Source organism: Erinaceus europaeus, chromosome 9 (assembly GCF_950295315.1).
Source record: "Erinaceus europaeus chromosome 9, mEriEur2.1, whole genome shotgun sequence".
NCBI classification, from domain to species: Eukaryota; Metazoa; Chordata; class Mammalia; order Eulipotyphla; family Erinaceidae; genus Erinaceus; species Erinaceus europaeus.
In genome coordinates, this window is record NC_080170.1 from 32,156,697 (window position 1) to 32,172,890 (window position 16,194).

At 36.4% G+C, this 16,194-nt stretch overlaps 1 protein-coding gene across 6 annotated transcripts in view; it reads right to left on the minus strand.

Annotated features, from left to right (window-relative positions):
• Positions 1 to 16,194, minus strand: part of RSRC1 (arginine and serine rich coiled-coil 1) — a 365,711-nt gene that overhangs the window by 334,851 nt on the left and 14,666 nt on the right. For all 6 annotated transcript variants that reach the window (XM_060197599.1, XM_060197601.1, XM_060197597.1 and 3 more), the window contains 2 exons: positions 13,628 to 13,823; positions 12,381 to 12,506 (listed from right to left, as the gene is read on the minus strand). In XM_060197599.1, coding sequence (XP_060053582.1) covers positions 12,381 to 12,506; positions 13,628 to 13,821 — 320 coding nt within the window. In that variant the 5' untranslated portion in view covers positions 13,822 to 13,823. The remainder of the gene's footprint in view (positions 1 to 12,380; positions 12,507 to 13,627; positions 13,824 to 16,194) is intronic.

The window sequence follows — 16,194 nt, forward strand, 5'->3', positions numbered from 1 at the left end:
GTGCTATAAACCCAGAAAATCCTAATTAAAAAAGTCACTTGAAAAGGAAGTTTGGAATGGGGTGAGGGGGACTATGCTTTTAAAAATGAGCTTGTTAATTCCATAGAATTAGTAATTAAGAATTCATCTACTTTGAATGTCAATGTTGAACTGCTGCTGGGTCCAGTCAAGGGCATATTAATAAAAACAAATAGTGGCCCAAATAAAAGCTCTGTGCGACCACAATTAGATCCATAATCCAAATGTCATCAGTATTTTGGAAAAAATGTCGTAAAACTTTACCATAGGAAAATTAACAGAAATACATTTAATTGACTATATTCTTATAAGAACATGATTGAGTTTTTTTAATGTATTGACAAGTACTTATACTTGGTTCATTCTGCCCTAAGGCTACAACACCAAGGAGACAGCTCACTTTCAAATAATCGGTTTAAGAGCCAGATTCCTCAGCTTTGCTCCTATACAATGTTCTCATTGCCTCCATTAATCCAGTATAATCTATATCCTTATAAAAGCTAGATGGGCAAAACACCTTGAATGGAAGTACACAAACGAAACACCACACTCTTGTTCCCAGGTGGTGGTACAATGGCTAGAACATTGAACTTTTGAGATCCTGAATTCATGTATCAACACTGCATGTGCCTGAGTAATACTCTGCTTCTCCTTCTTACAAGTTTTTTTTTTTTTTTTTTTTAACAGAGCACTGCTCAGCTCTGGTTTATGGTAGTGTGAGGGATTGAGCCTGGGACTCTGGAACCTCAGACATGAGAGTCTCTTTGCATAACCATTATTCTATCTACCCCTGCCCTCTCTCTCCTATGTTAATAAACAAATAAATTTTGACAAACACACACATTCAAGTACATCACACACTTAAGGGAACCATTTCTGTCACAACTACTTGGTTATGGTGGCATTAATTCTCTAGTCTGTTTCCCATCTAAAAGAAAAAGTCTAAAGTGACCCCTTAGCCTTAAAATATTTTGCATCCATACCCTTCTAAAGAGCTTCATAATACCCATGGAGAATTATAAATCAGATGAAACAAAAACTTGCTTAGGTATAGCAGTGTCCAAACAACTGCATGAACAGTAAATGTTCTGCATGAAACTTGAGCAAACTAAAGCTACATGCAGAGAAACGAGCAGACGCTAACTAAGCACAGAGGTAGCATCAGTGTGTGTACAAGTCCAGCCCCTTCGAGCGGGTTTAATTATTCTTTAGGAGCAGAGCAGCACTGCTCATCAGCAAGTCTGAAAAAGTCAACAGTGAAAATTGTTTTTTAAAATGGATTTTTAAACTACTATGCATTATTAAACTTAGTATCCTACAATTCAGAAACAGAATCAGAACCAGAAAGAGTCTAGGTTCATTTTATAGGTAAGGGCACTGAGATTCAAAAAGGCTGATTGAGAACTTCTTCTATGCTGCTTCTAATTTGTCTTTACTGTCACCTCCTATAATTTCACATTAGTTTCTCCATGACAGAAACGAGAAAGAAATGAGAATTGATTATTGTTGAGCTTAAACTTCAACCCCCAAATTGGAAATTAATACTGAGTTTTCAGAAGCCCATGTTTCAGTAACTGGTATCAGCTTTCACAGCTTGCTGAAATCCCAGGTCACAAGCTACGAGCACCAACTGTGAAGGGAGAATGCATCTGTCTGGGGGGACAGAAAGGGCCTAGGAGGAAATATCTTTAAGTCAAGACCTCACAGATGAATAAGAGATGGCAAACAGGAGAGAATATTTAGCAGAAACAAGCACATGTGTAAAGGGGCTCTGAAAGTAGAGTTATGACAGAAATTAGAAAGATGTGCTCCAAAGGGCAAGGAGAAATGAAGGGAAAAGGCACTTCAAGTCTCAGCAACACTTGAACTTTCTCTAACCTAAGAGCAGTAAGGGAGATAACTACGAAATTTACACTTTGGCTATCACATAAAAGGTGAACTGAAGTGCAAAATTCACAGAATTGTAAGAAAGGCACACTACAATTTGTAATGGTTATTAAGTGTTCTCCTCAAATATTCAGATCACATTCTGAAGCACATAAATCAACTGTAGCAGTGAACAGCACAATTAAAATCTTATCCTAAGGGGACTGGGGTGTAGCAAAATAGTTCACCTGGATAGTGCACCTGCTTTGTTATGCACAAGACTGAGGTTCCAGTCAGACACAGACCACAATGGAGTAAGTTTTGGTGCTGCGGTTTCTTTCTCTCTCCCTGTCTCTGTCTCTATCTGAATAAGTCAGAGCAGTAAAGCTCTGGTAATAATAAAATAATAATGATAAAAATAATAATAAACAAAGGGAAAAATACCTTCTACTGTGGTGGTAAGTATGATGTACAGCTATATCTCATAATCTTACAATCTTGCAACTCATTATTAATGACAAACCAAAAATTAAATAAAGTTAAAAATAAAAAGACCTTATACTAAGGTATAATAATATATTAAATTAACACAATGAGTGGCACTGTTTATCAAATACTGAGGTGATCAACCACCCAAAATAATAAGAAAATTATATGCTTTATCAAAATTTTTAATCAATAAATTCATTAATAGTAGTTTCTGTGCCTGAATAAATATTTTAAAAGCTTCATTTCAAATTATCTCTATGCATAGCAAAAATTGTGTCATAAGACGTAGCTTCCTTTGTCTCTCATCCTCTTGGATAAAACTTAAGGATGTCATGTTGAGTGAGATAAGCCAAAAAGAGAAGGATAAATACCAAGTGATCTCATTTGTTAGTGAGACTTCATAAGTAGGGACAGGGAGGGAGAATACAAAATGAAACATGGGGGCAGGGGTAAACAGCATAATGGTTATGCAAACAGACTGTCATGCCTGAGGCTTCGAAGTCCCAGGTTCAATCCCCCTGCACCACCATAAACCAGAGCTGATCAGTGCTCTGGTTAAAAAAAAAAAAATGAAACATGGACTGGACGTGGTGTATTGCACCAAGCAAAGAACCCTGGAAGAGGCGGGGAGCAGGAGAGGAAGAAAACTTTGGGGGCCTGTTACATAACAAAATTGTCCACGTGTCAAAGAATGCACTATCAAGCATTAACCCCTCAATAAAAAAAAACAGAATCAGAACTGAATCAAAAACAAACAAACAAAAAACTACTTGGCATCCTTGAACTCTGACACTTGAAACTTAAGCACAATTTTATTCTCCCTTTGAGAGGTGAGTGAATTCTTTAACCATAACTCAATGCATCATATTTAAGAACTCTTAAATACAATTATTAATGTATAGTAATATACACCTGTAACTCATATAATGTTATAGTGCAGTGTTGCTTCAATAAACAAAAGAACTTAAAAAGCTGTAGCTTCTTACAAAATATTCCACATATAACTCAAATGCTAAAATTTGTATTTATTTGGTAACACATCTTTTTGTCTCCCATACACTAAATAATTAAAAGTGCATTGAATACCTTTCCAAAGAATGTCGTAATCTGCTGTCCCAGTGAGGAAGTAAAGCAGCTTGTCCTACTTATATATGGTTAAGGACAAAAAGCAGACTAGCCAAGTACTTCCTGACACCAACTAACAATTCACTGATAATTCAGTAAAAAATTTCAATATATACAGCCTTGATCTTTCTGAAATGGCTTTTCTGTCTGGAATCTTTCAAAACAATTAATCTAAAACATGTTAAAAGCTGTACAATTCACAGTCTTCACTTAAAGTTAACAATATAATTTCATAAGTCAAAACCAACATCTAGATAAAATACTACTTATGCATAAAGGTCAATCACTAAATATATGTAGATCCATTAATGTGAAGGTAAATGCTCTCTAAAATAACCTAAATCTTTCAAATGTTGTAATTTTACTGGAAATTTAGATGTTTAAAAACAAATAGTTTAAGAATATGTCTGGAAAAAAAACAGACTAACACTACCTTAGGCAACAATCACTTAAAAGTCCTCAGACAAAGGTTACATAATATTCTTCTCACCTAAAACTTTACATATTTCCACTTCTACCTTTCTAACAAAGTATTATGCTCTAATAAGGACTATCCTAATCTTCACTCAGCAATACTTTCAGGCTGATAGTATTATTCTCATTTCCTTGAATAATATCCATACTCCAGGGCCATTTTCCTGCTCATATTCAATATCATGCATGCTTGTATCAAGATTCCTTTCTTCATATCCTGTCACAGTATCAATCACTGCCTCCTGTCCACTCAATCCACTTTTGATTTATCAGCCGCCGTCTTTCTGGACTCCATAACTCGACCCAAACCATTTTAACAAGACATTGACAAATAGCACCCAGTATCACATCAACCTGTTCCACTTAGTAAACTAAGAAACAGTAACTGTGACATCTCTGCATAAGTATTCCATTCTATTCCCCAGACTGATGTATATTAATGAGGCAATGGTATTTGAAATGCTTCTTCCACATCAGCATCTAATATGATCAAATTAGGAAATGGGATGATTTATTAAATTTTGTAGAGCTGAAATATTCCTTTATATCGCTCTATGTGTGGTTTCAGAAAGTGAGCTGTTGCTTTCAATTTTTCTACTGAAGATGTGCCTGCATTTCACAGACGAATTATTGTCTTTAAAAAGATTGCAAGAAGGCAAAATGTTATTAAGCAAATGCTCAGTAAAACAAACTAAATCAGCTTTAAAATTCCTAATTTAATGTAAATCTTGGTTGTTTCACTGAAATTCAGTTTGTGATCTTATTAAGTCATATTTGCATCGTACTGTCTTGCTGTAGGACAGTTTTAAATTTATAGCATTACCAAGCTGCTTCACTTCTTGACTTTTAAGATATGTCCTCAATAAAATAATTGCTCTCTAAGCACACATTTTGTTCTTATTTTCAGGTATAAGACAAAATAAAGATCAATAGGTTAATAAAAGAATAAAGATACAAAGTCAACTATTTGGATCACTTCTATAATTTTCCTATGTAGATGTTATTATAATTTTATTAAACTACTCCCAACTTAAAGTTCGGTAATGATTTCATGAGGAGTTTAAATTTTAGAAGACAATGAATCAACTTTTAACACTGCATATGCACATGAAAGGAATAATTCATATATTCACAATAGTCAAAGTAGAAAAAGATTATAAAATTCATATATTTTTCTTAGACAGATTCTCATCTTACCTTGTCATATTATATTCTAGATCTCCATGTTCTAGAAGTTAGATTCTACCCACTATAAAACCAGAGAGTTTACAAATACAAAACACATTTAAGCCCAGACTTAGGCTAACCTCAGCATGTTGGGTTTAAATATTCAATAAGTTTATAATGGAGTCACCAATTATTACATTTGCTTCAGAACAAATCAGAAGATTACAAATAAATGAATTCTGACTTAATTCATTGATTAGAAAACGCCTACAGAATACAATGGATCAATGCCATGCAGGTGGTGTGTGAGAAAGACAAAAGTATTACAAGCAAGGGAAAAAAAAGGACAGATTGTCTAGTAAAAAAATTAAGTGTGATTCTCAGATATTTACTACTAGGATTTTATTATGTTAACAGGCATTATTTATTTGATCACTTTTAAATTGGAATAGTGATCTTGCAATCCTAAAGAAGCTAATCTAATTTATTTATTTATCTTTACCAGAGCAGTGCTCAGTGCTGGCTTTTTGGTGGTACTAGTGACTGAAAGTGGGACCTCTGAGCCTCGGGCATGGAAATTTGTTACACAAACCTCTCTATCTTCCTGTCCTATCTAATTTTTAAAGGTTAAAAAAAAGTCAGCATCATTGGTGGTGGGAATGGTGTGCAGACACCTATCATGGGGAGATAAATTGTACTCATGTAACAACTGTCTTGTAAATCATTATTCCTCTAGTAAAACCACTCAACACCATTCAAGTTGAAGAAATAATATGAAGAAAGCAACATTGTTAAAATAAAGTCTAATCACTTTTAATACTCAGAAAAGGACACCAAAAAAGTTATATGAGAAATGTTATTTTTTTTTCTTTAAACAGATAAGACATGGAAAAAAAATAAATATTTCTTAAAATCTTTTAAACTAATATGTAAGAAGTAAACTCAAAAATATACTTTAGTAAATGGAAACATTAGTTAATGCTTAAGTTCTAACATTTTAACAGTTTTTTTTTTTTACAAATTTTACTTATTTATTTATTAATACAATATATAGAAAGAAAGAAAACCAGTACATCACTTTGGCAAATAGGATATTGGGGATTGAACTCAATAGCTCATGCTTCCAAGTTCAGTGACGTACTCATAGAGCAACCTCCTGGATCCCTATTCTAACAATTTACAAAGTTATTTCAGTATGTTGTATTATTATATAAGTGAATTTTCAGAAACTAGTACTCTCTTCTCAACTAATAAATATTTGTTGTGCTTTAAACCACATTTTTTAATAAAAATTTTCCAAATTTTCTCTAATACAGAATAATCACCTTTCTCCCTAATACACAGTAAACCTGGAGTGCACAAGACACAGTAAGTAGGTATAAAACACCTTCAGTGGGAGTCAGGCAGTAGTGCAGCAGGTTAAGCACAGGTGGCACAGAGTGTAAGGACCGGCTTAAGGATCCAGGTTTGAGCCCCCAGCTCCCCACCTGCAGGGGAGTAGCTTCACAGGTGGTGAAGCAGGTCTGTAGGTGTCTCTCTTTCTCTCCCCCCTCTGTCTTTCCCTCCTCTCTGTCCTGTCCAACAACAATGACAACAATAATAACTACCAAAAAAAAGGGCAACAAAAGGGAATAAATAAATATTTTTTAAAAAACCTTCAGTTTGGGTCAATGAAATAACTTATAACTTAAATGGATAGTACGCTGCTTTGTCATGTGCATGTGAGTCTGGGTCAAGCATATCCTTCACAATACTGAAGGAAATTTCAATGCTATGGTCTCTTTCACTCTAACACACACACACACACACACACACACACAAAATAACTTCAGTTTTATGAGCTTATATGTTTACACACAAAGTAAGTTTATCATCGTACCTAGTTGAAATGCTTCATGTGAACAGAAACTTATGTAATAGAAGCAAATCACAGAAATAGAGCAATTAAAATATCACACTTTATGGAGCAGAAAAACTTCACTGATCTCTTCCAAGTTATATTAACTTACTAGGTCTAAAGACAAAAGAAATGGGTCACTGAACACAGACATATATAACATGAAAACAGGAACTAATTTGATTCATTAAAGACATGGTTGATTGCAAATGCTAATCCTTATGTTTATAAATACAACAAAACAGCCTATCTACAATAACTGCAATGTAAATAAGAAAAATAGCAGGAATTCTATAATTAAATTTACAGTTACTCTAGGAAAATCTGACATAAATAAATCAAAATTGAAGGTATCATTACTTACAAGTTCCAACTGAAACTATATACTATGATCACACATATGTAATAAGAGATGCTCCATTTGAAGTAAGATTTCCAGGGCAGAGCTATGGCAACATTGAAATGTGGCTCATCCCCAGAAAACAAACATTACAGCAAAATAACTCAATGAATTTCATCACATAATAGCTGGGATTACGGGGGGTGAGGGGCATTACTATCAAGCAGAACCACACCACTGGAATTGCTGGTGGGCACTGTATTTACAATCATTTCAAATCCTTGTGCCAGATTTAAAGGGTCCATGTGGAATTATGTACTGCCAGGGACCAAACTTGGGACTCCATGCTTGAGAGTCCAATGCCTTACCCACTGTGCCATCTCACAAAATACCATTTTGCATCTACCAGACTGAAAGCTTCAAAATATGAGAATAGACTATAGAGGTGGACTATGCTCATGCTTTCCATAGGTGAAGGCCTGGGTTTAATCTCAAAATCATATGAACTAGTGTTTTTGTCTCTTATAAAAATTTAACACCCGGTATGGGAATACAGCATAATGGTTATGCAAAGTCTTTCATGCCTGAGGCACCAAAGTTCAATCCCCAGCACCGCCAGAAAACACAGCTGAGCAATGCTCTGGTAAAAACAAAATGTTTTATTTTTTAATATAACAACATATTTTATTGATGAAGCTGTGAGAACTCTCATAAATTACTGAAAGGAAGTTGGTAACTTTTAATCAAACTACAGGCTTACCTTTTGGCAGACATCCTACTTCTAGAAGTTTCCCAAGAAGATACATCTCCAACAGTACAAAAAAATATTCATGCACAAGGTCATATTTTTAATATATGCAAACTATTGCTAATATCCTTAATGTGCATAACCAAAGCATTGATTAAATAAATTACACTATATCCACAGAATGGTGCACTAAGTAGTTTTTTAAAAGTAATAAGGGGACTGAGTGGTGGCACAATCCATTGAGCACACTTGTTACCATGCACAAGAACCCAGGTTCAAGCCCCCAGTCCCCACCTGCAGGGGGTAAGAAACTTCATGAGCAGTGGAGCAGTGCTGCAGGTGTCCCTCTTTCTCCCTCCCTATCTTTCCTTTCTCCTCAATATCTCTCTGTCCTACCAAATAAAGAAAAAGGTAGTGAAAAACTATTATTTGATATAGAATGATTTCTAGTATATATTAGTTAACATATAAAGAAAGGAAAAGTATAAAAAAAAAAAAAAAAAGCCTTAACAGTGCCATAGTTATAACCACTTCTGTGTTTAAAAAGAACTAGAGAAGGGCCAGGGAGAGAGAATAATGGTTATGAATAATAGTTACATATATATATACCATAAAATAAATAAATAGGATGAAATAATTTAAAAATAAATAGAAGAAAGCACACTGACAGGATAGATTACTTAACAGATGTTAGAAATGGAAAAGAAGGGGGGAGTCAGACGGTAGTGTGGCGGGTTAAGCGCACGCGGCGCAAAGTGCAAGGACCACCATAAGGATCCCGGTTTAAACCCCCGCTCCCCACCTGCAGGGGAGCCGCTTCACAAGCGGTGAAGCAGGTCTGCAGGTGTCTGTCTTTCTCTCCCCCTCTCTGTCTTCCCCTCCTCTCTCCATTTCTCTCTGTCCTATCCAACAACGACAACATCAATAACAATAATAACTACAACAACAATAAAAACGACAAGGGCAATGAAAAGAAAATAAATATTTTTAAAAAATGGAAAAGAAAGAAGCAGGAGTACAGGCAACTAAGCAAGAAAGCACAGGATTTAAAATACACAAGATGCCAGGTTCCATACCCATCACCTCATATTCCTGAGCTGAGCAGTACTCTGGTCTCTCTCTTCTTTGTCTTTCAAAAAAATAAAATAAAAACTCTTTGCAAAAAAGAGGGGGGAGCAAGGTGGTAGCACACCAGGCTGAGCACCATGTCACCATGCTTAAGGACCTGGGTTTGAGTTCCCAGTTCCACTTAGTGGAAGGTGAGGGGCTTCACAAGCAGTGAAACAGTGCTGCAAGTATCTCTCTTTCTCTTTGATCTCAGTTTCTCTACGTCTCTATCCAATAAGGAAATAAATAGGAGAGAATGATACTTGTTTGCATACACCCTCTGGGATAAAGATGGCCTTTGATGTAGTAATAATGTTCTACAAACTGAAGTAGAATGATAAGTACATAAAACCAAGGTATTTAAGATTTCCCCACTTGCAGGGAAAAAACTTTTAAGAGCTCATCCTTCTGATTTAAATAATCCATGTTATATTATTTATTTATTTATTTTTGCTACCAGGATATTGCTGGAGCTCAGTACCAGCACTACAAAACTACTACTCCCAGCAGCAATTTTTTATATTCTTAATTTTTATTAGTTAAGACAGAGAAATTGAGATAGAAGAGAGAGGTAGAGAGGGGAAGAGACTGACGGGAGGCAGACAGCATAATGGTTATGCAGAGAGATTCTCATGCTTGAGGCTCCGAAGTCCCAAATTCAATCCCACATATCACCATAAACAGGAGCTAAGCAGTGCTCTGGTGAGAGACAGGGAGCGGGTGTGGGTGCGGGAGCGGGAGCAGGAGCAGGAGAGAGAATTGTAGACACTTGCAGACCTGCTTCACTGCCAAGCAGGGGCTCAAACCTGAGTCCTTGCCCTTTGTAATTGTGTACTTAACACAGTGTACCACCACCCAGACCCTGTTATATTAGTTTTTAAGTTTGTTTTTCAGCAATTCTGAAACTACTTTCTATTATTTTAGAATTAATTGAATACTATGGGTAACAGGAGAAAATTTTCATTGTTAAAAAAGGAAGTGACAGGATACAAGTTGAATAGTTCAAGAACTTAAAAACTTTATTTAAAGTATAGCCACCTAATTACTCTGTAACTCATTCATGGAAATGAAAACTACAGAAAGCTTCATACATTAGACTTTCCTCCTGTTATCCCCAAACATAATTTTTCAATAATTTTTCATATGCAAGAACAAAGTAGTTTAAAGCATTTAACCTTATGACAAAAATCACTTTTCTTTTTTATGTACAGGTGCTGTACATAAAACTGAACTTTTATTTAGTTTTTTAAATACTGTTATTTACTTATTATTGAATAAATACAGAGAAACTGAGAGGGAAGGGGAAGAAAGAGAGAGGAGAAGAGACGGAGACACCTGCAGCCCTGCTTCACCACTTGTGAAGCTTTCCCCCTGCAGGTGGGGACCAGGGGCTTGAGCCGGGGTCCTTACACTGTAATGTGTGTGCTTAACCAGATGAGCTTGGCCCCCCAAAATCACTTTTCTATTAAAATCACAGCAACCACTAACAATATACCTTCAAACTTAGAATTGTATTGCACTTTTTGTTTGACTAATACTTATTTTCACTACTTTCACCTTCCCTGTTTAAACTCTTGAACTAACTTGTTTGATTTTCTTGTTAAAATAATATCAACTTAGAGGACAGGGAATATAGCGTAATGATTATGTAAACAGACTCTCATGAATAGGTTCAGTCAATCATCAGCAAGAGCTGAGCAGTGCTCTCGTAAAAATAATAATAATAATAATAGTAACAAATCAAAAGCACTATTAACTTAGAAATTTACTTAGTTTAAATATGTAGAAGAATCTCTAAAATATTTTTTCCAAGATAACAGTGTAAGGGACTTGAATAATATAATTTCTCAAAATCAGTGCCTGCAGATTATTTATTGCAGTTAAATGCAGAAGTGTTAATGCAAAGATGTGAGAGTTGTTACTTCAAATAACAAATGAAAGCCTGGCAGAATTAGAAACTCAGTTTGTAACACTGGTGTGTGCTGGGTTGTCTATTACTGACTACATGACTAGAAATCACTGCCTCTTCTCATGGAAAAGGTATTAAGGACATTTCTAGATTCCCCTTGAGGCACTTGAAAATAGACACCTAGGCACAGAAGCCATTTCTCAGTGAGTACTTTCTTGAGAAAGTACTACAAACTGAGAGTGTTTGGTGCTACAAACTGAAAGTGTTTGTAAGTAATCCTAACTTCAGAGAAAACACCAGTTTTCATTCTTCAGGATGAAATAATTATTGACAACAGCTCAAATTTCCTGAGCCCTTCCAAAGGTCTATAAGTCCTCAACTGTGAGTTGAAACTATGATGCTAGGATTTGAGTGGCTTCTGTTTTCTTAATCAAACTCTGACTGGCAGATATAATGTACATGAAAGTACCTTAATGGTGGCACAGCTGGTGGAACACACATATTACAATGTCCTAGGACCTAGGTTCAAGTGCTCAGTCCCCACCTGCAAGGGGGGGAAGCTTTGCTAGTGCTGAAGCAGTGCTGTAGGCGTCTGTCTCTTCCTCTCTGTCTCCCATTCCCCTCTTGATTTCTCTCTATCTCTATCCAATAAGTAAATAAAAAAATATTTATTTGAAAGTACCTTACAATGGAATAAAGAAGTAAATATGGAAGCATGGATAGTCATTTGTTTCCATAAACAGGAAATTTCAAAATGCAGTCGCTTTTTTGGTAATCAGTCTCTTCTTAGACAAATCAATACACCCAAAATAAAGCTGTCCTCTACCAATCAATAAACCTTTTCCTTAATACAAAAATCTGCTCTATACCTAACCTCAAGTTCCCAATTAACCAATCATTCAATTGGGGAAGGTTTAATAAACAAGTCACTATGCTAAGTATTAAGAGATTCTCTCCCTTCAAGAGTTTATTATAAATGAAAACATTGCAGTCATAATATCATTACCATCAAGATCCATGTGTGATTTGGCCAGAGAAAGGACAAATTAAATTCAAGGTTAGGGACTGTGCACATCCAATAGCTATTAACCATATGAGTGATCCCATGTGAAACTAAAAGAAATGCCATCTGAATTCATTCAGAATTAGTAAAATGGTGAGAAAGTAAGTGACTGTTACTTAAAGTGACTAGATTTGGGGATAACTTGCTACAAAGCAATAAACATCTGGCATGGCATACCTTCTTGCTCTGCTTTTAGACCTTGACCTCTGAACTCTATAGGACTTCCCTCGGCCTCTAGAACGACTTCTGCTTCGTTTTCTTCTGGAGCCATAAGAGGAGCTACTGCTAGACCGGTGCCTGCGTCTAGAATAAAATCCAATAAAAAACTGTTGCTACAATCACTTTTTTTTTTTATGGACAGGAAGGATAGATTATCTATATTCTCATTTTTCAAAAGAATTTTTCATTAATAAGAAAGAGAGAGGGAGGGAGGGAGAGTAAGCCAGAACATCACTCTGGCATATGTACAGCCAGATGTCCAACTCAGGACCCCATGCTTGTCAACACTTTATCCACCGCACCACCTCCAGGGTGGCAAATCAACCATATCCTAAAGAAGTATCTTCTTTTTATTATGCCTCACTCCATCCTAGAAACTCACAGATAAATTAAAATGTTACTACTTTTAATCAGATAGCTGTTATAGTCATTAGATCAACTACTAATTAAGACAGTAGGATGTTAAATTGTGCACAACCCTTCCAAATATTAAATAAAATGGCATGTGAACTATACCAACTTATATCTACTTGAAACAAGGGGGATAAGGCAGCTGGCACACTCAGTGGAACATACATGTTAAAAGTGTGTAAGGACTCAGCTTGAAGCCTCTGGTCCCCACCTACACAGGGAAAACTTTTCAAGCGGTGAAGCAATGTTGTTGGTATCTCCCTCTACCTCGCTATCTCTCCTTCTTCCCTCTCAATTTCAATAAATAAAGTATTTAAAAGAATAAATTTTTTAAATAATAATGACAACAAGGAGCCAGATGGTGGCACATCTGGTAGAGAGTATATGTGACCATGCTCAAGGACTCTGGTTGAAGCCTCCATTCCCCACCGGCAGGAAGGAAGCTTTTCAAGCAGCAAAGCAGGTCTGCAGGTGTATCTTCCTCTTTCTCTCTCCCTCTCTACTTCACCTCCCCCTCTGAATTTCTCTCTGTCTGATCAAATGAAAAGGGAAAAAAAAAAAAAAAGAAGAAGGAAAAACTAGCCACCAGGAGCAGCAGATTCATATAGACATTGAACCTCAACAATAGCCCTGGTGGCAAAAAATAAATAAATAAAATGTTGGGTTGGAATTTCACTAACATAAATATACACTTAGTAAAAGTAAAAGAAAGATGCTTAAAAATATAAATCAAATGAACTCTAAAGACTGATTCATTATGTAAAATTTCATAGAAGTAAAATTATGAAAATTACCTCCTATCATAAGAATGTGAGCGAGGTTGAAGGTCTCTGGACCAAGATCTTGACTTTGACCTTGATTTCCTCCCACCTTTCTTCCGGCTGTATGTTCTACTATCTGATGAACTACTTGAAGATGACCTTCTTCGGTGTTTCTTTTTTCTCTTGCTTCTGCTATCTTCTTCCGTATCTGATGACCGACGACCCATTTCTACAAGTTTAAATTCAAAGAAAACTATTTCTAACATAATAATAGCATAAAATTTTTAATTTATAGAAATGCTTAAATTCGTAGTGGGTTGTTTTTTTTGCTTTGTCTGCTTAATTGACCAGAGTACTATTCAACTCTAGCTTATGGTAAAGCAAGGGATGAAAACCACTGAACTCACTGCTAGAATTCAATTCAAAACTTTAGTCTATTTACACAGAGCCAGAATTAAAGACTGAAAATAGCTCGAAACCTTCATATTATTTATATGTCTAACATTGTACAGTTCAACAAAACATTAGGAAGTCCTGGTTTTACACTTTGAGTAAATAATAAGCATATCTAAGCCACTTTATTCATGCAAATATGAAGTTGTGCAGGGTAAAATATCACCATAATCCCTTGCAGCTTCTAATTTTATAACAGGAATAATCTATACTTTATAGCTATATAGCTACAACCTATGAAATTATCCATATATAAAATATCAATTCACATATATAGAGCATATGCATATAGCCATTGTATATTATATCTAACTACATATCTGTGTGTTTGTATGCACATCCATTAAGGAATTTGTACACAATTGAGTACAGTGATCATCTAAGTTTCCTTATGTCCAGGACTTTTTGTCCTTTCTTGTTACATCACCTGTAAGCAGTTAAAATTTTCTTTTAAATGCAGATAACATTTAAATTAAAATGATTAATTCTTCTGTTATTACCTGGAATAAGAAAAAATGCTCAAGTGAGAGCAAACAGAAGAGTATAAATTCACAAAGATAAAGAGACTAGAAGGAAAACAATAGCAGTTAACATTGTCAATAATCTTTAGCAGATGAAAAGAAGATGGGGAGGTCTGGGAGGTGGTGCAATGGATAAAGTATTGGATTTTCAACCATAAGGTCCTGAGTTCAATCCCTGGCATCACATGTACCAGAGTGATATCTGGCTCCTTCTCTCTTTCTACCTATCTTTCTCATAAACAAACAAACAAACAAGCAACACTTTAAAAGAAAAAACTAAAAAAATAAAATTAAAATAATTTTGTGGTCCTGGAGGTGGCACCGTGGATAAAGCACTGGATTCTCAACCATAAGGTCCTAAATTCAATCCCCGGCAGCACATGTACCAACCAGAGTGATGTCTGGTTCTTTCTCTCTCTGCCTATCTTTCTCATAAATAAATAAATTCTTTAAAAAAAAGAAAGAAAAGAAGATGGGGAATTCAGAGCCAAGAAAGCTGAATATCAAGTAAGTGCAGAAAATTCAGGGAGTCGGGCGGTGGCGCAGTGGGTTAAGCGCACGTGGCGCAAAGCGCAGGGACCGGCGTAAGGATCCCGGTTCAAGCCCCCGGCTCCCCACCTGCAGGGGAGTCGCTTCACGGGCGGTGAAGCAGGTCTGCAGGTGTCTATCTTTCTCTCCCCCTCTCTCTCTGTCTTCCCCTCCTCTCTCCATTTCTCTCTGTCCTATCCAACAACAAAGCAACGTCAACAATGGCAATAATAACCGCAACGAGGCTGCAATAACTAGGGCAACAAAAAGGGGAAGAAAAAAAAAAAGAAAATTCTAACATGAGAAAAGCTAATTAATGTAGGGAAAATTAGAAAGACCAGGAATTTGAGAAAGCAAAGCAGATACAATCAGATATAGAACTGATAAGGTCTATAATAGAAGTAGCTCCCTAGATCCACCCCTACCTAATCCACAGAGGTGATGACAATCCCAAATCCAGCAGGACAGACTTGTTTTCAAAAAGAATAAAACAGTGAAATATCAGAACCAGGGGCCAGGTGGTGATGCACCTGGTTGAGTGCACACACTACAGTGCACAAGGACCTGAGTTCAAGCCCCTGGTCCCCACCTGTAGGGGGAAAGTTTCACAAGTGGTGAAGCAGGCTACAGGTGTCTATCTCTCTCCCTCCCTATCTCCCTCCCCCGTCTCAATTTCACTCTCTATATATCTGATAAATAAATAAGTAAATAAAAATATATCAGAACCACAGACACAGTAAAAGGCAAAAAGGTGCTCTCTCTCGATTTCTGTCCTTATCCAATAAATAAAGATAATTTTTTTAAAAACGAAAAAGAAGAAGAAGGAGGAGGAGGAGGAGGAGAAGGAGGAGGGGAAGGGGAAGGGGAAGGGGAAGGGGGAGAAGGGGAAGGGGGAGAAGGAGAAGGAGAAGGAGAAGGAGAAGGAGAAGGAGAAGAAGACGGGGCTGGGTGGGTAGCGCAGCGGGTTGCAAAGCACAAGGACTGGGGTAATAATCCCCGTGTGAGGCCCCAGCTCCCCACCTGCAGGGGAGTCACTTCACAAGTGGTGAAGCAGGTCTACAGGTATCTGTCTTTCTCCCCCACCCCTCTGTCTTCTCA